The sequence below is a fragment of the Monodon monoceros genome, unplaced genomic scaffold, assembly GCF_005190385.1.
Source record: "Monodon monoceros isolate NGI ecotype Baffin Bay Population unplaced genomic scaffold, NGI_Narwhal_1 Super_Scaffold_1, whole genome shotgun sequence".
NCBI lineage: Eukaryota > Metazoa > Chordata > Mammalia > Artiodactyla > Monodontidae > Monodon > Monodon monoceros.
In genome coordinates this window covers 60,291,241-60,313,103 of record NW_021703765.1, presented here as the reverse complement: position 1 = coordinate 60,313,103, position 21,863 = coordinate 60,291,241, and the positions used below count along the sequence as shown (strand labels likewise).

The 21,863-nt window shown below is 64.7% G+C and overlaps 2 protein-coding genes across 5 annotated transcripts; one reads left to right on the top strand and one right to left on the bottom strand.

Moving 5' to 3' along the window:
- Window positions 1-1,673: 1,673 nt before the first annotated feature.
- On the top strand, window positions 1,674-16,711 carry ZDHHC8 (zinc finger DHHC-type containing 8). Of its 4 annotated transcripts, none has more exons than XM_029231501.1 (11): window positions 1,674-2,113; window positions 8,383-8,504; window positions 8,672-8,745; window positions 8,907-9,079; window positions 9,283-9,385; window positions 9,808-9,899; window positions 10,061-10,202; window positions 10,396-10,516; window positions 10,590-10,699; window positions 12,012-13,012; window positions 15,842-16,711. In XM_029231501.1, exons 1-11 carry the CDS (start codon window positions 2,010-2,012, stop codon window positions 16,065-16,067), a joined length of 2,268 nt encoding a protein of 755 aa, XP_029087334.1. In that variant the 5' UTR covers window positions 1,674-2,009; the 3' UTR covers window positions 16,068-16,711. The 4 variants fall into 4 exon arrangements, with proteins under 4 accessions (XP_029087334.1, XP_029087314.1, XP_029087328.1 ...); XM_029231481.1 differs by having other exon boundaries at window positions 8,672-8,829; XM_029231495.1 differs by lacking the exon at window positions 15,842-16,711 and adding an exon at window positions 14,106-15,604 and having other exon boundaries at window positions 8,672-8,829.
- Window positions 16,712-17,444: 733 nt separating this feature from the next.
- On the bottom strand, window positions 17,445-19,620 carry CCDC188 (coiled-coil domain containing 188). Its single transcript, XM_029221059.1, has 9 exons — window positions 19,084-19,620; window positions 18,871-18,978; window positions 18,612-18,716; window positions 18,468-18,524; window positions 18,301-18,360; window positions 18,146-18,210; window positions 17,899-17,956; window positions 17,721-17,770; window positions 17,445-17,631 (listed from the first exon to the last, which is right to left on the bottom strand). Exons 1-9 carry the CDS (start codon window positions 19,618-19,620, stop codon window positions 17,445-17,447), a joined length of 1,227 nt encoding a protein of 408 aa, XP_029076892.1.
- Between the last annotated feature and the right edge of the window lie 2,243 nt (window positions 19,621-21,863).

The window sequence follows — 21,863 nt, the reverse complement described above, 5'->3', positions numbered from 1 at the left end:
GACACCCCTGCCAGCAGAGAAGGGACGTGGAACGTCTCTGCTTTGGGCTGTAGTACATGGTGAATCCCACTTGCTGTAAAACGCCAGACTGACTTCCCTCCTCTTGGGTGAGGAGATGTGTCTCCAAGGGGGGAACCCTGAGCGGGGTGGCCCCTCAGGGTGGCTGGGGCACAGCCAGGCTGTGACCAGGCTGCACTGCAAGGTGTGACAGCCAGGACGATCAGGGACACTGTGGGGGCTCCTCTGAGCCCCCAGCCAGTGTATGTCCAGGTGGACTCCCTGAGGCTAGGGTGTGTGATGGGGTGGGGGTGGGGCGCGAAATGGCCACTCTGTTCCAGGTCAGTCCCCTGGCCTGCAGCTCAGGCACTCTCTGCTGTGCTCAGGAGAGGACACCTGGGCCATGGCCTCACTGGGTCCGCCCCACCCGGGACCCCTCTGCCCAGGCAGTCGGCAGGGACCTCTTCAAGGGGGACACGTGCCCTTCCTGCCCACGCCCAGCGACAGGTGCTCACTGCACAGCTCTCACCCCTCACAGACCTGGAGGCCCTCTGGGGGCCTCCGTGTGCGGGCCACAGAAGAGCCGGAGCCAGGGCCAGCCAGGCCCAGGGGGTGGCGGAGGGCTACAGTGTGTCCTCAGGCCCTGAGGCCACCAGAGGCTGAGGCAGCCCGGGCAGAGCAAGGAGGTGTCTGCTCTCCGCTCACCTCTGGGCCCTGGGCCTCCTGGGGTGGGTGGGCTCCCCGATGGGCAGAGGCTGTAACTGGGGTGGTGGGAGGAAGCCCATTACCACCTCTGCTGTCCAGCAGCTGCATTAATGCCTCTGTTCTGGCCCCCAAGCCCAGGTTCCTTTCTAACAGCTCACGGCCCTGCCTGCTGGGCTAGGACCTTAAGGCGAGGTGGGGTCTTCCAGTCTGAGGAGTCCCAGGGCCTGTGCAGTGTGGCCCAAGGAGGTGGCCCGAGGAGGTGGCCGCTGGCCTGCGCGGGGGTTCTGGCTGTAGAGAAGCAGATGGCCAGGGCCAGGGAGGGCGAGGGCCCCACATGGATTCTGACGTGGGGAGGGGGCAGATGGGTCTTGGTTTCAGAACAGAGGACCCAGGGACCGGTCCTCACTGTGGAGGTTGTGGTCTGCCCACGCGCGGCCCAGCGCTGCGAGGCTGCTGGTCCACCTTAAGCGACAGCAGTGGCGGTGCTGGCGGGGTGGGATTTCCTGCAGGAGGTGGGCCCGCCCGCGGGCCTATCCCAGGCACGGGCAGGGTGCCCGGCCCTTCCTGAGGGGCACTCCTTTCGGTCCTGGGAGGCCTGCAGCCTGGGCTGGGATGCAGAGGGACCAGCAGACCTGCCCTCCTTACCCTGCCCGCTGGCCCTGTGGCTCAAGGGCTGTGAGGTGGGCAGGGGATAAACAACCAAGGTGCCCCTGCAGTGTCACAATCCCCCACCCTCATAAATGCTGCGGGTGGGGTGGGGCAGGCAGGGTGTTGCTCCAGATGGGAGGGGCCTGGCCCTCCAGGAAGAGCTCCGAGGTGTTTAGGGAAAGATCTGTGCAAACAGGGACCCGGAAGGGACCTACATGCTCCAGCGCCGCGGCCTCTGGGCTGGGGACAGGAGGCCTGGCGGTCACCGTGTGTACCCCGGTGGGCAAGACCTCAGGTGTGCGGCGGCCGCATGCCCTCTGAGGGTCACGGGCTCCCAGCCTGGAGTTGGAGGAGAGGCCCCGCTGCGGGAAGGTCCGCCGCCGGCTCTGCCCCGAGCTCAGAGGGAGGAGGAAGAGGAGGAGGGAGGTTGCAGGCCCGGCAGGTGGGAGGGGCCGGCTGTCGCGAGGGGGCCCCGCCCGGCCCCACGGCCCCTCACCGCTGGTCCACCTTAAGGGGCGCGCTGACATCAGCACGCTGTCTCCGCCGCCGCCCGGGAGGTGGGATTTCCTCTGCTGCCACCGCTGCTGCCTGGGTCCTGCCCGTCCAGCCGGCCCCGCCCGCCCGGCTCCGGGGAGGGATGCGGCGGCGCGGTGCCCAGGATGCCCCGCAGCCCCGGGACGCGCCTCAAACCCGCCAAGTACATCCCGGTGGCCACGGCGGCCGCACTGCTGGTCGGCTCCAGCACCCTGTTCTTCGTGTTCACGTGAGTCGGCCGCGGCGCTGGGGCCAGAAGGGGCAGGGCTGCGCACAGCGGTGGACGCGGCCTGGTGAGACCAGGGCCGGGGTTGGGCTGGCGGGCCGGGCTGGGTGGGGGCACCAGGGCCGTGGGCAATGTGAGACCCCACTCTGGGCCAAGGATGATGCCACGAGCGTGCCCTTCCTGGGGTGTCAGGGACAGGTGAGACCTGGGTGTGAGGACACCGGTGTCCGATGGCCACCCTGTGAGCATACCGGGCAGGCCCTGGGTGCGAGGCGCCGTCCCGGGCAAGGGAGTGCGTGCGGGGGCTACCCAGGGTGTGGCTGCAGCCCTGCCCTCCCCACGAGGGGAGGGGGGCCGCCCAGAGCCACCAGCCCTCCTTGCTAGGAGCCAAGGACGACTCTTGAGTGCCCTCCCAGCCGTCCGGCCCCAGGCCAGAGCCAAGTTCCCGCGTAGGTGTGGCCTGGCCCGGCCGCCACGTGCCTGCCCCATGGCCACCGCCGACGCTGGCCTGGCAGTGCCCTCTGCCTTCTCTTGACCTCCTTCTCAGGAAGGTCCAGTGGTCACAGCTGGAGGGCCCAGGTCAGGCCACACCCAGGGACACTGGCCTCAGTGGGCACTGGGACCCTTGAGGCAGAGGGCAGGTAGGTCCCGGGCCCATGCAGACCAGGGCAGGCGCTGACCACAGTTCCCTCTGCATTGTTGTGCCACCCCCCTCCCCAGGGCTCCTCAGGCACAGGGAAGGGTTGGGGACCCCAGGCTTCAGCCATGCAGGTCTGCGACCACCTCCTGCCACAAGTCCCAGGCTGGGACACAGCCAGGTCACCAGAGTAACAACCACTCTAGCCTTCCTGGGGACCTGAGGCTTGGGGTGGCCGCAGCCAGTGGGGCATCTGTTCCAAGGCGGGGGTGGGCAGAAGCCAGCCGGGTACCCTTTCACCTTAGCCGGGGCGAGGGCAGCAGCACAAGGATGGAAGGCTGCATTGGGCACCTTGGAGGTAGGCGAGCCCCGACCTGGAGGCTGGGCTGGGTGGGCACCACAGGCTGCCAACAGCGTGTTTAAAAAAGGCCTGTGTGGACAGGCTTATTTCTGGCTTTGGCGAGCAGACTTGTTCTTGTCACTCAGATGCTGCTGGCTATGAGGCTGTGGGCAGCGGGTGCGGGCCGAAGTGGGATGCGTCCCGCTGAGGCTTCTGGAGGGTGGGGCCTGGGCAGGGGTCTTGCGGGAGTCTGGGCCCTGCTTCCCTGCAGCCTGGCCTCCACGTGCTGGTTCTGGTTTCTCACTCCCCAAATGCAATTCAGCATTTGTCCTGACTTTAAAAGGAATATGTGTTCTCTGATGAGAACTTGTGAAACGCTGGGAAAAAGTTCAACAAGCAACTGAGATCAACCCCACCCCAGGGAGCTCACCCACCTCCTCTCCCCTTAGGTGCACACAGGCCCCCTGAAGGGTGCTTGTCCTGAGCCTTCCCTTGATCTCAGAGGGTCCTTACTGTCCTGTGAACTCGACCTGCCCCAGGGGCTGGGCATGGAGGCTGCCTACCCTCCCTCTGCTCTCACTGCTGGGGTTCTGGGTTCTGGGTTCAGTGATCCAGCGCTGAGAGGTTCGGGGTTGCCTCAGGGCAGCACAGGTGTGCCCTGCATCCTGCCCTGAGTGACTCACTCTGCCTGAGAGACCATGCGGAAGATGGAAGTGCAGGGGTGCTAGCCGGCGTCCAGGTGCAGCAATCATCTTGCCAAGGGACCCTCACTCGCCCCCTGGAACAGGGATCCCTGCACCCCACAGCCACATTCCTTGGCTGAATGGCCATTGAGGACCCTGGCTGGCGCCCAGCCCAGTTCTGCTGGCGTTGTAGTTCCTGAGGGGGTCTGCTGGGTAGCCCAGGCCCAATGACACCACCCACAGTGGGCTGATTCCGGGTAAGCAGGGGGCCAAGCAGTCCCCTTCTTGGGACAGGCCTCTCGTCACCCCGGTACCCACACCTCTGCCCTGTTTCTGATCCCAGGCCCACTGCAGACTCAGACACCTGCTCCTGGGCCCTTCCTACCCTGCCCTCGGGGCCCCACAGGATTCTGTCTGCTCTGCTCCTTGGACTTCACTGGAAGCTGAGTGGTCCCCGGCCCCCGCTCTATACTCAGTAAATATGAGTTGCCCCTTTGAGACAGGTCCACGTAGGCAGCAGCTCCGGGTGTCACTCAGGGTGGGGAGCCCAGGCCTAGAGGACCAAAGACCCCTCCCTTGGGCCAGCTCTCTGAGGGGCTCGGCCAGCAGGACATTCAGACATGTCACCAGGAAAGGCTGGGGTGTGGGGAGGAGGCCCAGAGCTGGGGGTGTCCCCCCACGAGGATGGGTAGCATGCCTCAGGGTAGGTTCCTGGTGGCCCTCCTCCTCCAGGAAGCCTTCCTGGGTTCTTGGTACAGTTCTGTCCCCCTGGACCCCAGAAGGCTCAGTGTCAGGCCGGGTCAGGTGCTGGGAGGTGTCCGAGAGTGCTGAGGCCAGGTCTCTGCCCCTTCCCCTTCCTCCTCCTGGAGCCACCTTACGGAACGACAGAGACCCTGTGAACATCAGAGGACCAGGGCTGCTTGGTGGGATACCCATGCCTGGGGCCCACACTGGGCTGTCTTGTCTCTGTCTGGGGCCAGTGGGCTGACTTCTGGGATGTCATGGCAGGTCCCCAGGATGGGCCTGAGCCCTCCCTATGCTTAAAGGCCCAGTCAGCCACAAGGCCCAGCCTAGGACAGTGAGAGTTCCAGTCCAAGACCAAGCCAGCCTGCGGCGGGCCTAGGTGGATGGAGCCGCTGGCAGGGACCATATGGGGAGGGGGACACTTGGTGTTAGCCCCCTGCCAGGACTTGCTGTGTGTACCCCTGGTCCCCTGAGCTTCAGTTTCCCCATCCGCTTGGGTGTCTGTAGGGTGGGTGCATGTGGCCAGAGGCCCTGCCTGGCTGGACCAGGCAGAGTAGCCGCAGACCCTCTGGTTCTGGGTGTCCCGTGTGTGAGCTTCATTAGTCAATGATAATGAAGAACCTGATTTAAGTGAAAACGTCTGAGTTAAAATTTTCCATTCTGCACTTAGCCGAGGCGGCATGCTACGCTGCAGAGCCCCATTCTGCTGGGCGGTGTCTCCCGCCGGCCCAGGTGGGGCCGTGGTGGGGGCTCAGGAGGGGGGCCGGCCCGGGAGAGGGGCCTGCAGTGTGTCTGCCACCAGTGGGCAGTGTACAACCCCTGCCTGGCAGGGCGAGCCTGGAACACACCATTCCCTGGGAGGGGAGTGGGGTGTCATCCCTGAGGGCAGAGAGGTGCTCCTGGAGCCTGGCACAGACTCAGGCGGCCGGAGCAGTGCTGCCTGCCAGGCCTCGCCCACGGAGCTCGTGTGTCCTCACACATCCTCACACTTACCCAGCCCACAGGGAGCTGAGAGATGTCCAGAGAGGGCTGGGGTGTGTGGGTCAGTGGAGGAGGGGCAAGTCTGCATCTGTGTTTGTGTGTGAATGAGGGTACAAATGTGCCATTGTGTGCACGAGTGTGCATATCCATACACACGTCAGCACACACGTGCCTTTTGTGTTGATCACATGTGCGTGTGTGTATGCATGCTTGTGCAGTATCCACACATGTACGCCTGGAGCATTGTGTGTGTCTGCATGTGTGCTACACACGTGTGCATGCATGGGTCCCTGCATGTTCATGTGGATGTGCGTGTGTTCTTTTGTCTTCTCCCCTACTTAGCCGTTCCTGGGCCCTGGCAGCATTGGCTAGTGAGCCAGTCCTTGTTGGGCATGACCCAGGCCTCAGCCCCTCTTATGGCACAGCCTGGGGGTAGAGGCCCCTGGGGCGAGGATGGGGGGACAGAATGCGTGCCAGTGCCTGATCCTGGGTCTGAGTGAAGCCTGGGGGGCTGGAGGTGGTGAGTGGAGGGTGCAGTGGCTCAGGTCCCAGTCAGAGAACCCGTGCCCTCCCAGACTTGCCCAGCACCGGCTAAAGCCCCACCCTGCCCTCCCCGGTATGTGCTGCCCACGCATGCAGTGGGTGTGTAGTGTCCACCCTGGGTAGAGGCCGTCTAGAGCCTCATTGCAAGCGTTACTCCATCACCTTGCAGCTGCTGCTCTCCCCAGCCCCAACCGTGTCACTCAGGGTCATCAAGGCCCAGGGAGGACAAAACAATGTGGGCCTCCGGGGCGGGGGTTCAGTCCCTGCCTTGGGTGACAAGCCCTCAGATACCCTTGATTGTAAAATGGGGATGACAGAAGCGCCGCCCCCCAGCCTGAAGGGTGGGATGCATGGTTCACTGAGCAGGCCGGTGGGCAGTGGGCTCTCAACATCCGCCGGTAAAACTTGGAGGGCAATGATGAAGGGCCGCGCTCGGCCCCCGTCCCACGTCCTCCCGCCTTCAGCGCCCGCCTGCCTGCTGCACTTCGTGTCTGCATGTCTGTCCGTTCTCGGCCGGTTCCTTCCTCTCGAGAGCAGGCTGGCTCCCAATGTGCGACAGTGCAGGTGCCTGAGAGCCACGTTTTCCTTTTGCACAGACTACATGGTCAGCCCTCCCAGCAGGCGCGTGGGGAGCTGGCTCGCAGCACCAGGGTGGGTCCGCGGTGCCCACCTCTCCCAGGTTCTGGCTGTGCCTGGCTCTCTCTCACCTGTCTTAACCGGCATCTGGGCTCCTAGCCCCCTCCCGCCCATTTGGGCAGACCATGCATCAGGGACCCACCGTCATCCTGCCAAATGACATTGGATCTGAGGTCACAAACATACATTGAGCGCTGTCTGCACGCCAGGCTCCAGCGTGCAGGGGTGGGGAGTATGGAAGGTATCTGCTCTGGGCCGCCTGGGCAGGGGTGGTGGAGGAAGGCCTCCTGGCAGAGGACCCCGTGTCCTCAGACTATGCATCACTTCCACGGCGGGTTCTGGAGAAGAGGTAGGGGCAACTCATGGCTCCCAGCCTGCCGAGTGTGCTGCCTGCCGTGGGAGCGGAATCTTTAAATAGCCTCTTGCTTTCCACTAAAAATAGAGAAGTTCCGCTACCATGGAGGTGGTTGCTGGGGTGGCAGGGCTGGCTCCTGGCCAAGGCAGGCGTGGGCACCAGTGTGGCCGGCGTATGCCATGGGGGCGGGCAGGGCCACGGGCACGACTCACTCTGCAGGTGGCCACAATGCCCTGTCCACATGGTCAGGTCTGGTGTAGGGGATCCCCACCAGCCCCCCAGCTACACAGAGGGCCTGAGTGCGGGGAGGGAAGCAGACCCACTGGGTGCCCCCTGCTTATCACAGCAGCCATGGGAGAGATGGTGAGCCTGAAGCCAGAGGGGCTTCGTAGTAGCCTAGTGGGCAGAAACCCACCACAGAGTTGGGGCAGGGGGTCACAGGCCATGTGCCTGAGGACTGGCGAGTCTCCAGTGAGGGGGCGCTCTGGTCAGGTCCTGCGAGGCCTGAGGAAGATGCTCTCTGTGCCAGAGTGTCCACCAGGGAGGCGTGTGAGACCTTTGCAGGGAGCCATCAGTCTGAGAAGGCTTCATGGAAGAGGGGGCAGCCTTGGAGCCAAGTGGCGAGGGGTGATGAGAGATGGCGGAGGGGTGGGAGGCGCCATGCTTTTAGAGTCTCCAAATATTCTGCACTGCCCTATGGAGAGTAAGGTGACAAACTAAAAAGAAGAGGCAGCCTGGGTGGGGATGCACCCAGGTCCCAGGCCCTGAGACTGCACCCCTCAGGGAAAAGCAGGGCAGAACCCCCCACGCATTTACCGACCGAGGATTGGGGCTCCCCACACCACACCCCAGAATCTCCCTGGCAACAGGACCCTGCCAAGCTGGGGACAGGTCTGGGTGAGGCCCAGGACTGGCCTGAGCTGCCCGGCAGGTCACTGGCCTCTACCCGTCAGAGCACATGGGCAGAGCCAGCTCCTTTCCCATCCTGGGCTCCCACCTCCTGTCTGTATCTCCCCATCGAGGGCAGGGGACCCGGAACGATTCCCAGCTGGGGCAGGAGGACGCGGCTTGGCTGTGGCCTATGGGCCTCTCTGAGCCTCAGTCTGCTCAACTGGGGGTTGAGCTCCTAACAGGTGCTCAGGGGTGTCTGGGTCAGGGCTGGCACACACGGAGCCTGTGCACAGCCCCTGAGGGTTGAGCAGAGAAGCAGTGGGCCCGTGGCAACAGTGGTCTCCCTGACTGCCATGCTGAGCGCTGCACGCGTGTGGCCAAGCCTAATTCCTCTGCCCCGCGTCACCTCCCCACACACCTGCCACACCCCCAGACCCAGCTCTGCACTGCTGTCCAACACAGGTGCCCATGGTTGACACGAGCTGTGTCCCCAGCCGTTCCTGTCTACAATGGCATCCTCTTCCTCTTTGTGCTGGCCAACTTCAGCATGGCCACCTTCATGGACCCTGGCGTCTTCCCCCGAGGTAGGGCCCTGTGCTGGGGCAGCTCATCTGGCTGACTTTTGCTAGAGTGTGAGTGGCTGACAAAAGAGAGCCTGGCTGGGGGCGGTGTGGGGGGTGGGTGGGAAGGGCTGGCTAGAGAGGGGCTCTCCTGCCAGGGAAGTCACTTTCATGCTGCCCCCGGCCCACAGCGGATGAGGACGAGGATAAGGAGGATGACTTCCGGGCCCCGCTGTACAAGAACGTGGATGTGCGGGGCATCCAGGTCCGTATGAAATGGTGCGCCACCTGCCACTTCTACCGCCCGCCGCGCTGCTCCCACTGCAGCGTCTGCGACAACTGCGTGGAGGTGACCGCCTGCCCCGCCCCCAGCCCACGCCCTCCTCCCCTGCCCGCCGTGTGCCCTGACGCGCTGTTCCTGCCCAGGACTTCGACCACCACTGCCCCTGGGTCAACAACTGCATTGGGCGCCGCAACTACCGCTACTTCTTCCTGTTCCTGCTGTCGCTCAGTGCGCACATGGTGGGCGTCGTAGCCTTCGGCCTGGTCTACGTGCTGAACCACGCCGAGGGGCTGGGCGCTGCGCACACCACCATCACGTATCCTTGGCCTGACCACAAAGGCGGTGTGGACCGGGGACGCTTCTCACAGGGGAAGTCGAGGCTTGGAGGGGTGGGTCGGCAGCCCAGAAGTCCCCAGGGAGTGGGTCTCCTTCCCTGAGTGGGCGGTGGGGAGGGGCGGGTAGTCTGTCCACAGGTGCCTGCTCCATCCTCACCCACGGCCGTTGGCCTTAACGGGCCAGCATGGCCGTCATGTGTGTGGCCGGCCTCTTCTTCATCCCTGTCATCGGCCTCACTGGCTTCCACGTGGTGCTGGTCACTCGGGGCCGCACCACCAATGAGCAGGTGCAGACCCTGGGTGGGGCCATGCAGTGATGGGGTTGGGCATGGGAGGGTCCCCGATGGGCTGAGCGAGGAGCCAGGGCTGCACAGGGACTGGGGTGGGGTGGGGCAGGGCAGGGCCGGGGCCCTCGGCTGATGGGTAGGGGAAGCTCTGGCCCTGGAGACCCCAGGTGGGGTTTGGCATGTGGGGTCTCACCTGCCCTGTCCCCCTCCTTGCCCCCATCTGTGGGCACTGCAGCCACCAGTGAATCAGAGCCCAGAAATTCCACAGCAGGGGCAGACCCTGGTGACCTGGGTTGGGGGCACCCCTGGGCTAACCCTGCCTAACTCACCTCTGTGGAACCCCTGCTGTCCCTGCCTGTCCCCCTGCCCTCCTTGGCCAGACCCTGGCTGGCCAGGCTGGCTGAGGGGTCCCATGTCCACAGGTTACGGGGAAGTTCCGTGGGGGTGTGAACCCCTTCACCCGCGGCTGCTATGGGAACGTGGAGCACGTGCTGTGCAGCCCCCTGGCGCCCCGGTGAGGCCCGGCGGGTGTCCAGTGGGCCTCCTCGGGGTTTGGGGTGGGCAGCCATGGGCCCTCAGCCTGATCCACTTCTGCTTTTGGCAGGTGGGGTCCTGCCCTTGGCATGCATTCAGGCCAGGTTGCCCTGGCCACTGACCCCTCTGGCCCTGGTGCAGGTATGTGGTGGAGCCGCCCCGGCTGCCGCTCGCTGCTCGCCTGAAGCCGCCCTTCCTTCGGCCGGAGCTCCTGGAGCGAGCCGCACCACTCAAGGTCAAGCTTAGTGACAACGGGCTGAAGGCTGGCCTGGGCCACAGCAAGGTGGGGGCCCAGGGGTGGGGTAAGGGATGGGGTGAGGTGGGAAGTGGTCAGGTTGGAGGGGCCTGAAAGTAGAAGGGGGAAGGACTGGGTGGAATGGGGGAGGGGTCTAGGTCCCAGGCCTCAGGATGGAGTCCCCAGTTAAGCCCTGCCCGTGGCCTGTACCCTACACACCACTGACTGCGCCCCCTCCCAGTCCAAGGGCAGCCTGGACCGGCTGGATGAGAAGCCGCTGGACCTGGGGCCGCCGCTGCCCCCCAAGGCGGAGGCTGGCACATTTGGCAGCGACCTGCAGACCCCACGCCCCGGCAGTGCTGGTGAGGCGGGGGCGGCCAAACGGAGGGAGGGGCACAGACTGATCCCAGTCTGACAGTGGTCCATCTTCCCCAGAGAGCGCCCTGTCGGCGCAGAGGACCAGCCCCCCGACACCCGCCATGTACAAGTTCCGGCCCGCCTTTTCCACGGGTACCAAGGCGCCCTTCTGTGGGCCGGGCGAGCAGGTGAGGAGGCCTGGCCCTGCCCAGAGGTCCCGAGGTCCCGCCCCGCAGGCTCCACCCAAGAGGCCCCGCCCGGGAAGCTCCAGAGCCCCGCCTCCAGACTTCGCCACACCCTGGAGGCCACTTCCCAAGGAATCCTATCAGAGGCCACGCCCCAGGTCTCACCCCTGAAAGACCCGCCTGGGTCGCAGAGGGTGTGGGCATCCCAGCTGGGGCTGGTAGAGGGGAGCAGGGCCAGGTGTCCTGGGAGGGGCTGGCGCAGGCAGCCCTAGACACCCGGCCCTTGGCCAGTGTTGCCTGCTGGCTCTAGGCGCTGCCCCCGGGGGCACTGTGTGCCAGGATGCCTGGAATTCCACAATTAGTCACTCTGTAAGGTCCTCAGGGCCCTCGGGAAGGCTTCAGAGGAATTTGAGATTGTTTGAGGAAGCACATTTATTCTCTGCGTTCACGTGGAGCAGCGGGCGGCCTGAGCAGACACCCAGACCCCTGAGGTTCCCAGGCTGCCTGCCTCCTTCGTGCCACCAGAGGGCAGGCCCATGGCTGAGCCAGCACACTTGGACCAGCCCCTCTCTCCCAGGGAACTCCCTCCAGGACTGATATCCTTCCTGACCCTGCCTCTGGGGCCTGCTGGTCAGGGCAGTGAGTCTGGGCCTCCCTGGCCAGTGTCCGGTGGCCCTTCTTGGAATGAGGGGGCTTAGGTGGGTTGCCTCCTTCCTGGGATTGTCCTGGATCCCATGAAGGGTCCGGCTGGTTGGCCAAGTGCCCTGAGGCCACATTTGTCCCCACCCATGCGCCTTCTGGGTTTTGAGGTTCTGCAGGCTCTTGTCCCAGTCCAAGTCTGTGTGCCTGGAATCACGGAGAATCAAAAAGGCTCCTCTCTGTCACTGTGGCTACCCCCTGGGTTGCTGGGCTCTGAGGGCACTGCCCTGCTGTCTGCTTTGCACTACCCGCCCAGACCCTCAGCTGTGGGCTGCCTGGGAGAGGCCCTGGGTCACTGTGTGGTTATTAAGCCTCTTTGAGGTCCTGATCCCAAGGCTGCCCCAAGGCCCCTTCCTCTCCCTGGGGAGTTGGGCTGGAGCAGATGCACAGCCTTCCCTGGAGAGATACTGGGGCCCCCCACTCTGCTCCACCCTGTCCCCGCTTCCCTCCGTGGGGCGCAGGGGATAGAGAGCTTCTGGGAACAGCTCGTCGGTTGCACCTGCCGCCATCCCTGATGCCACCGGGATTGCAACTTCCTAGTGGGCACAGAGCACCTGGTGAGCGGGCAGGGCACGGTGGGTGGGCCAAGATGGATGTGCGCCATCTCCCCCTGCAGGTCACAGGCACTGACTCCCTGACGCTGGGGGAGGACAGCATCCACAGCCTGGACTTTGCATCCGAGCCCAGCCTGGACGTCCCTGACTACCCGCCCAGTGGCCTGCATGCGGCCTACCCGCCATCCCCACCACTCAGTGCTGCTGACACCTTCTCAGGCGCCTTGCGCTCCCTGAGCCTCAAAGCCGCCAGCCGGCGGGGCGGGGACCACGTGGCCCTGCAGCCCCTGCGCTCTGAGGGTGGGCCCCCCACACCCCACCGTGGCCTCTTTGCCCCCCACGCACTGCCCAACCGCAACGGCAGCCTGTCCTACGACAGCCTGCTGAACCCTGGCTCTCCTGGGGGCCACACGTGCCCGGCCCACCCCTCAGCTGGCACAGCTAGCTACCGCTCGCCCTACCTGCACGCGGGGGCAGCGGGCGACCCACCACGGCCCCCGCCCCGCAGCTTCAGCCCCGTGCTGGGCCTGCGGCCTCGGGAGCCCTCGCCTGTGCGCTACGACAACCTGTCCAGGACCATCATGGCCTCCATCCAGGAGCGCAAGGACAGGGAGGAGCGTGAGCGGCTGCTGCGCTCTCAGGCTGACTCGCTCTTTGGCGACTCGGGCGTCTACGACGCACCCAGCTCCTATAGCCTGCAGCAGGCCAGCGTGCTGTCCGAGGGCCCCCGCGGCCCCGCGCTGCGCTGCAGCTCCAGGGACGACCTGGTGGCCGGGCCCGGCTTCGGGGGCGCCCGCAACCCCGCACTGCAGGCGTCGCTGTCCTCGCTGTCCAGCGCCGTGAGCCGAGCGCCGCGGACCTCCTCTTCCTCCCTGCAGGCAGACCTGGCCAACAGTGGCGCCCCAGGGGCCCGGCCTGCCAGCGGCTCGCACAGGTCGCCCGTGCGCCAGGTCCCTCCGTCCCCACCTAGCACTCCCCGCTCGCCCTCCTACGTGGGCCCCAAAGCCGTCGCCTTCATCCAAGCGGAGCTCCCAGAACCGCCGCCCTCGCTGTCTGTGCAGAGGTGGGTGCTCAGGGTGCGGTCAGCTGCCGGGCACAGGGCAGGTGGCTGGCTGCCTGCAGGGCCTCTTGGCCAAGCACATGGGGGCTGCCCAGGAGGCCTGAGGCTACCTAGGGGGGTGGGCCTCACCCACCTTGGAGGATCCTGGCGGCCAGTGTGAGGGTAGCCCGGCTCCAAGGGCGCCTTGGCATGTCCTGGGACCAGGGGCAGGAGAATTTGCATCTTGAGCCCAACACCCACACTCTCCCCTGGCTGGCACAGACCCAGCATGTGGGGGACCCTAGGGTTCTTCCTCTAGAGAGGGTGCCACTGTCCATGTCCAGAAGGCCAGGTCTGGGTGACCCTCCTCCCACAGCAAAACATACCACTCTGGGCACCACGGTCCTGGCCCTCGGGGGGCACACAGCCCCAGGAAGCAAGAGCTTCCCTGCTCAGAGATGGGCAAACTGAGTCTCAGAAGGACAGGCTGGTCCCAGGCCCAAGTACAAGAGCTGAGCACCTGCTGGGCACGTTTGCTCACCAGGGCTTCACCTGGCTGCCGTGAGCACAGGCTCAGTTGACGAGGAGGTTCCTGTTGTGCGTGTGACAGGCCCAGAGGGGGCAGCTGTGAGGCAGCCCAGGGAGGGAGGGGCTCCTGCCCGCATGAATGCTGGGCAGCGAGGTCCATGCTACTGGTCAGTGCTGGGCAGGCTGGAGGGCAGAAGGGCAGCCCCTCGTTTCCCTTGGAGGGAGCAGGGAAGAGGCCACATCGTCACTGCTGGGCTTCCCAGCTCAGGGCACCAGGACAGGGCAGGGTCTAGGGACTCGCCTGGCCAGCATCCACCTGGCCTCCCTGTGTTCTGTGGTCTGTGCCGAGAGGCCTGGGAGGGGACGGCAGCCATTCTGACATCTGTCTGTCCTGTGACAGCACGGCCCTCCCCTGGCAGGTTCTGCTCCCCCACCCACTTCCGTGTGGGACCGTCCAGGGTCAGAGGCAGGGGCTGCCCAGTGCTCCGTCTGTGTCTGTGTCCTCTGTCCTCTTGCCTCCGCTGGCCCCTGTCCTGCCATGGTCCCGTGTTCACCGTGTGTGTGCGTGTGTGTGCTTGTTTTGATGCAGGGACCACCCTCAGCTGAAGACCCCCCCAAGTAAGCTTAATGGGCAGTCCCCGGGCCTGGCCCGCTTGGGGCCTGCCACCGGCCCCCCAGGGCCCTCCGCCAGCCCCGCCCGGCACACGCTCGTTAAGAAGGTGTCCGGCGTGGGTGGGACCACATACGAGATCTCGGTGTGAGGACTGACTGCCACCCGTCGCCATGGTGCCATGGGAGCCAGGACCCCCCCCCACAGCGGCTGCCCCCCCTCCCAACTTCTCTACCCCGGGAGAGGAGGCCCAGGCTTGGTGTGGACGCATCCGCGGGAGGAGAACTACGCCTCCACGGGCCTATCCCTCGTCCTCAGCCCGTGCATCCACTCATCTGCTCACCAGGGCACGGCTGGGCCAAGGGCCATGAGGCTGCAGGATCTGCGTGTTGGTGGCCCTGCTCCCGCGAGCTGGGGCAGCAAGGGGGCGTGGACTGCACAGGTTGTCACCAGGCCAGTCCCTACCCACTTCCCTTACACATGGGTCACTGTGGCCCACAGATGGACAGAGAGGCCTGGGCCCCTGGCCGTCCTCCCAGACCGAGGGCCCCACCGCCCAGCTGCTCCTAACCATTGCCTTTCAGGGACCCGCTGGAAGCTTGTAGCTTGGCAAGGCCCACTCTTCTGCAGGGAGTCCAGGCCCGGCCCACAGGCACCCAGCTTCGGGACTGCTCTGGGTTCTGACGGACAGGTGCACAAATGGACAGACGGACGGACAGCCAGCTGTGGGTGGGGTCCTGGCTCCGTGTGTCTCGTCTCGCCCAGCTGGTGGGCGCGTCCCCGTGTCTGTGCGCTGAGCTGCCATGCCACGTCCCATGTGTTCACGCTCGGGCCCCCGCTGCCCCCACTGCCCGGAAACTCGCTTTAATTGAAGCCTTAATCTTTGCTTTATGCTCTTGTGGGAGGTGACGGGGGCAGGGGGAGTGGGCACAGGAGGCCGGATGCCGCCACAGGGGGCCCACGCGACCCCGAGTCCCCTCCCTGCAAACTGGAGACCCCCACCCGAGGCATGCAAAGTCCAGGCCCTGCTGGAGCCTGGGCACCCACGTGGAAAGCACATCGGGGAGGGGTCGGAGTTTTGTCTGGCGCCAGGGACCCGAGAGTAAGCACACGGCAGCGTCCGCTTGCGTTGTGTCTGTTTTATGTTTTTATATCTACATCTATATATCTATAATTTTATTAAAAAAAGAAAAAGAGTCATTTCGATCCTTTCCTTGAGCAAGGCCAGGGGCTCCGGGCGGGGGCAGAGGGGGTCAGGCTCCGGGAGAGGTGGTGCCAGATAGTCTGGGCGTGGACGTTCTGCGTGGGCATTTCCGTGGACTTAAGCCAAGTTGGAGGCCTGGGGGGTGGGGGCTGGCCGGCGGTTCTCTGGCTGACCAGCGTGAGGTTTCCCTGGGTCTGCGTCATCCCTGGCAGTAACAGGACGTTTGGAGAGAAGCTGGGACTGCAGTTGCCCCAGGGGCCCCGGGATCCCAGGAGCAGGGAGTGCCCGCCCGTCCTGCAGCTGCGCGGACTGGAACTCATCTCCCGTCCCCCCTGCAAGTGTCCGGGGTGGGGGCGTCGGGAATCCACAGCTTTTCAGGGGCTGGGGGACCGGGGCAGGGGCTGGCCATGCGTGGGAGGCCAGTGGGTCCTCAGACCCTGAACCGGGCAGCTCTGCCCCTTGCTGACCTCCGCCTTTCTGCTTCTCTCTCACGGGACGCTGCAACCCGCAGGGGGCGGATCGGTACCTGCAGCCGTGGATGGGGGCGGCGTGGCCAGCCCAGGGTGCCCCCCGGCCTGCACCTGTGCCACCTCGGCCTCCCGGTGGACCGCCCGTCACTGCGGGTCCCCTGGAGCCCGGCCACTGGGGCGCCCCCCCGAGGGGCCGTGTGCCGTCTACACTTGGCCGCCTCCAGCCTCTTCCCCAGCCTCTCAGGGCCCGAGCGGGACACCAAGTAGGAGACTCCGGGGCCCAAGAGACCAGGCTGCCGCGGACCCTAGAGTGTGGGCTGGGCGTCCCCTCTCCACCAGCTGCACCTTGACTGACCCCGAGCCCACCAGGGCCCGTGACCCTGTGCCCTCCCAGCTCAGGAAGTCCCCACCTGCTGCAGAGGGTTCGAAACCCTAGGTGGGGGCCCTGGAGCTGCTGGGACCAGCACAGCCTTCCCGGGTGTCACCATCACCTGATCCCCCTGCCTGACCAAGCACTTTACATGCCACTTCCTCCCAGGGAGCCCCGGCCTCTGTGGGTTGGGCTGGGTGGGGGTCTCAGGTCGCCCCTGCAGGTCGCTACACTCCCCCCTCCCTGCACCCAGCACATGAACAGATGCCTTAAGCTCCTGGAGCTGCCAGCTGGAGGAGACCCCAGCCCACCGGCCCTGCCCGGTGGTCTTCACTCCTTCACTCTGAGATGTTGCACCTGGCGAGCTCAGAGGGCCCTGCCACCCCCAGCCTTGCAGCCCCCAGCCGGCTGGGCCTGGACGCTCCCAGGGGCAGGGCTGGGCCCTGGCCGTCCCCTCTGCCTGGGCAGCGGCTCTGTTTCTCCCACTTGGGGGTGAGCAGCCACAAAGCTATTCTCTATTGTTCTAAAAGGTATTGCCCTGCCCCAGTTTAATGCACTAAATAAAATTTTTGGTGTTTACCTCCATGGCTCTGTCCACCAGCGTGGTCCCCCTGTCCTCCAAGCCTCTGGGAAGTGCCAGGAGGCTGGACTGGACAGGGACCCTGGGGTGGGGAGGGAACAGGAGCCGGGGGACGGGTGGTGGCTGGGCTGGTTTGGGAAGGGGGGTGGTCAGCCAGACAGGGACGTGGCTTATGTGAAGGGACAGCAGAGCCGCAGGCTTATGTGAAGGGTCCCTGATCTCCGAGGTCCGCCAGTCCCAGGGATGAGGCCTGAGGGCCTCACTTTCAGTGGAGCCCCTTCTGCACACCCTCTGCTCAGAGCCCTTCTGGTGGCCAGGGCGGTCTGGGGGCGTCCTGTGGAGAGGCTGCCCTGGCAGTGGATGGGGCTTGGGGGACGAGGCAGGGGCGCCACTGCAAGTGGGACCCTAGGGATGAGGCAGGGACCCTCACTGCAAGATCCGCCTCAGAAGGCGGCAAAGCCTCCTGTGCCCCGCCCCCATTTCCATGGAAACAAGTGCACAGGCCTTGTGTCACTACTATATGTCCAGTCGCAGGCCCAGCCCTCAGGACAGACCCCACCTCCACCCTCCTCCAAGGCTCTGGGCTGGGACGGTGCGTGGCAGTGCCATGGGTGGGGGCTGGCACGGCCGCTGGGCACCCTGGGCCACACCAGCCGCCTTGCTTCCTCCTCGCTGGGGCTGCTGGGCCTCTGGCCTAGAAGGGCAGGAAGTCGTCTACCTCAAGGCGCAAGAATGGGCCCAGCAGGGTCCGGAGCTTCCAGACTGTTGCGCGGCTCAGCAGGGGCGGCACCAGCCCCTCGAAGGGCGCGGGGTCCACCACGTACACGTAGGCGGTGGTGCAGGCTAGGAGGGCGCCCAGCAGCAACCTCAGGGCCAGCAGCCTGTGGACGGCTGTGGTCAGGGGGCGGGGGCGCCCAGGGGACAGTCCCTGGGGACTGGGCTCTGCCCCTGAGCTCGGACGGCCACCTACCAGAGCTGGCCTTTGAGGCCCTCGGAACATCCCAGCTGCGGCCGCGCCTTCTGCGGGAGAGGGGCTGAGTCAGAGCGAGCTCCTGCTCTCCCCCAGGACAAGGGTGATTCTGGTCACAGGGATCCTCTCCAGCTCCCTAAGCGGGGCCTCCAGGGAGAGGGTGGGGTGGGGGACTTACCCCTATGCACGCCATCTGCTGCTCCTTCCTGACCTGGCTGCGGCACTGGGCCCGTTCCCTAGCGGGGGTGGGGGGGGGACAGCGCACAGTCAGCGCCACATGTACCCCCCGCCTCAGCCTGGCGCCACCTGGTCTGGTGCAGGGGAATTGGGGAGGGGTCAGGGATTGGTCCACCCCATCCTGACCTGGACACCTACCCCTATCCCGGCTCAGCCAGGCCCCACTGGCTCCCAACCCTGCACATCACCCCAGAATCTCCAGCTGGATGTCCTTCATCTGGTTCAGCACCCCCCGGATGTCCTTCTTGAGGTTCTGGGGGGCAGAAAGGGTAAAGCTGGTCCCCCAACCCCACTGCCCCCACCCAGCCCCCTCATCCTCTGTGTGTTGCCTTTAGGAACCTACCAGGAGCCCGGTGGCCTGGTTGTTCAGGGCCATGTGTACTTCGGCCACGCCGTCCCACACCTGGTGAAGGGTGGAGGCTGGGTCACGCCCCAAGGAGCAGGACCCATGCAGGATGCACGTCACAGGTGGCTGCCCCAGCGCCCCCTCCCACCCTTGCAGGTGGGCACCTCGGTGATGGCCATCTTCTTCCTCTCAAAGGACAGTCGGATCTGCTGCAGCTCGTTCTGGGGGAAGGCACAGTGTGGGCAGAGGGAGGGCTGGCGGGTGGTCAGCTCCTTCCTCCCCGCACGCCCCCGGCCTCCAGGGCCCACCTGGGACTGCTGCACGAAGGACTCTTTTCCCCGGCACAGCTCCTGCTGCAGCAGCTGCGGAGGGGCCCTGTCCTTCAGGGGCCGGGCGCTGGCCTGCTCAAGGGGCTGCAGAGGATCCACCGGCTCAGCCCCAAGGCCATCAGCAGCATCCGTGGTCAAGGACTGCTTAGGAGTGGGGTGGGGGTAGCGCATGGAGTGGCAGGGAGCTCCCCAGAGCCTCCCATTGTCCTACTGGGGCTGCACCCCGCCACGCACTCACCCAGGTCAGGGCCGTGCAGCTCAAGTGCTCCGGGCACAAGGGCAGGAACTGCTGCCCCGGCCCCAGGAGGGCCCCCAGCTGCTCCCGCAGGTCCTGGTTCTGCCTTTTCTGGGGGTGGGGGCAGAGAGATGGGAACAGCCACTTCGCAGGCAGGAGGTCTAAGCGGGCGGTGGTGGAGGGCTTGGGGCCTGGGAGGGCTGGGAGCGCACTCACCAAATTCTGGTTCTCCTGCTCCAGCTGGAGAAAGGACTGCTCTGCAGGCCCCAGGAGCACGCTCTGGAGCTGGGAGGGGGCTGCCCTGGGCGAGGCCGGGGTCCCTGCCCCCGGGGTCAGGGGCGGGCAAGGGCAGGGTCTGGGCCCTGAGCTGGGCCCCGCCCCCTGCATGGGTGTCCCCTGCTCTCGGCCTGAGTGCAGGGGCCAGCCCCACCCCAGCCCCGTCTCTACTTGTCCTTGTCTCACCCCCGCCGGGTGGTCTCGTGGCCTCTGTCGCTGCATCTCTCCCTCTTCAGCTGTGATAAAGTTCCCAGGTACCTCGTCACCAACCCTGGGCCCCCCACCCCCTGTCCCCGGGGCTGGGAAAGGCCTGGCAGACTCCACTGAGTGGGTGGAGCTGAGAGGCACCATGCAGGGCCACCTTACAAACCCCTGGCAGGGTGGGTCCAGGCATCCTCCATGGCTGCTCAAAGCTGGGGGTTGGGGGCACTGGGGGTGGGAGTGGCCACGGGGTCCCAGGGTTTTCGGCCCCTCCATACCTCCCTGTGACCCCTTCCTGACCCCAGGTCTAGGCTTTGGCCTGGCCTGAGCTGCCACCCTCTTACAGATGGCCCTGTGAGCCATCTGCCCCTTGGGGCTAGATCATGAGACACCTCACAAGTCTGAGGGCCCTCTGGGTGTCATGGCTCACAGGTGCCTCAGGGGCACCTGTCACAAAGGCCTGGGCATGGCCAGGGAGGTCATAATGGGCTGGGGTGGTGGTCAGAGCAGGGCTGGCAGGGCCCCTCCCACCATGTCCCTGTTCCTCAAGTAACCTCAGGGGGTCACCCCCTCTGCATCGTCCCCACCACACCCACCTCAGCTATTTTCTTAAAATGTACAGCAGATCATGCAGACATGTGGTTAGAACAAAGTCAAACAACAGGAAGTGTCCAGTGTGACCCTGTCCCCAGCCTGTGATCCCCGTGGCTGAGACCTTTCTGGAGGTGGCCGCACGTCTCATGGTCTCTCTTCACACAGAAGAGATCATCCTACAGCCTGGCCTTTTCACCTAACGTATCTCCAAGTTTTTTTAAAAAAATCATTTATTGAACATTCGATGGTCCTGCAAGGACTATTATTATCCTCTCCCTGTAGGCGGGGGACTGAGGTGTGAAGACACTTGCCCGAGGCCATGGCCTATTCAGTGATGGGACCAGAGTCCAGCCTGCTCTTCACCACTTTAGGGGTCTTTTCAGTGACAGCAGAGCGTGCCTCCCATGCGGAAACAGATCCAGCCCCCGCCCCACAATGGTTTCTCCTCCCTTCCTACAACATCGTGTGGTGCTATCTGTCCCACTGCACCCCCGCTGCTCCTGGAGCCCCTGCCTCACATCCTCCTCTTTCTCAGTTCCCTCCCTTGTTCTGTGGAAGCACATCCTCAAGCAGCGTCCTCAGAAAGGTGGGTCGGTGGAAACCCGAGTGCCTGTGTGGTGGAAACAGCCGCAAATCCCTCCTGTCCCCGGGTCCTTGGCCCTCTGCAATGTGACCCTGGGCTCTGGGCTAGCCTGGGGGTTCGATAGGGCCAGTGGAGTCTTACCAGCAGAGACCTGAACAGTGCTTGTGTGTTGGGCTGTGACTGTCTTGCTGCTCTGGGGACCCTCTGTGGTGGGAGGGGGGCACGACCTTGCTCTCAGATACCAGGTTGTGGGGAGGGAGGCTCTGGTCATCCCAGCGGGTCCCCAGCTGCCAGGAGCTGGGTTGAAGAGCCCAGCGAGACCACAGAGACCCACCACGTGGGGCCGGCCAAGTCGCCGAGGCGCGACTGACTTGTGCTTGTTTTAGCCTCTGAGATTGGGAGCCATCTGCCCCTTGTGACTAGATCATGAGACACCTCACAAGTCTGAAAGCATCTTACTCTGACCTCACGCTTGTTGGCTGAGTTTGGGCAGAGTCAGCTCGGAGGGCATTTTCCCACAGGAATTCAGGGGCTCCACAGTCCCTGGAGCTGCTGCCCGCAGGCCGTGCTGCAATCGTGCTTTAAAATTTCAAGACATCTCCATTGTTCTTTGTGTGCCCTTATTCTTTTTTCAGAGCTTCCTGTTCTGTTTTAGGGATAACGTGGATTTTGCAGGGAGGGGAACTTTTGCTTCCTGCTTTTTCTCTTTGTGGTTCTTTTTTTCTGTTTGGTAGGACTTCCTATTAGTCCCTGTCCTCAAATGTCTGGCCTTTCTACTCCTGTGCATAGGGAGGCAGGATGGAGCTGAGGAGTTTCTCTCCCCGTTAGCACCCGGGGTGTCCCAAAGTCAGTCCCCTGGAAGGAAGGCCTCCTGCCTCTGGGCAGACGTCTGGAGAAGGGGACAGCTTGGGGAGTTTGCCTGGCAGTCCCCGTGTCACCTGCCGTCCCTCACACGTGCTGGAGGCCACCCCAAGCCGTCTCCTAGCCAGCCCAGTTTTTATGCCCTGCCTCGTCCACACCCAGGTGATGTCAGCCCCTGTCCTGCTATGTCAGCCCCCGCTTCCTGCTTCCTGTCTGAAGAAGTCTGTCAAAATCCCTTATCTGCTGATGGTCTCACTCCTGTCCTCTTTGTAGGACAGATACACTACAGGGGCTGCTGGACGGGGGCCACCCACAGAGGAGGGGGCATGCACAGCTCACAGGCTGTGTCTACCTGGACACAGGTGGCCCAGCCCCAGGAGGTCACTCTGTTTCTAGGGTTGCATCTGTGAAGCATTAGCAACAGGCTCTGGCTGGGGATGGGCTGGGAAAGATGGGCCTGGAGCCCCACTCAGGCATCAGC

Bases quoted from the DNA above. Each gene is read 5' to 3' on its own strand.
- ZDHHC8 (XM_029231481.1), top strand. From the start codon at position 2,010: ATGCCCCGCAGCCCCGGGACGCGCCTCAAACCCGCCAAGTACATCCCG. The intron at 2,114-8,382 runs GTGAGTCGGCCG...TGTCCAACACAG, and splicing joins ACCCTGTTCTTCGTGTTCAC to GTGCCCATGGTTGACACGAG. The intron at 13,013-15,841 runs GTGGGTGCTCAG...TGCAACCCGCAG, and splicing joins CCCTCGCTGTCTGTGCAGAG to GGGGCGGATCGGTACCTGCA.
- CCDC188 (XM_029221059.1), bottom strand. From the start codon at position 19,620: ATGGAGGGGCCGAAAACCCTGGGACCCCGTGGCCACTCCCACCCCCAG. The intron at 18,525-18,611 runs GTGGGCCCTGGA...GCCTTCCCCCAG, and splicing joins CCTTCGTGCAGCAGTCCCAG to AACGAGCTGCAGCAGATCCG. The intron at 18,361-18,467 runs GTGCCCACCTGC...ACCCTTCACCAG, and splicing joins AGAAGATGGCCATCACCGAG to GTGTGGGACGGCGTGGCCGA.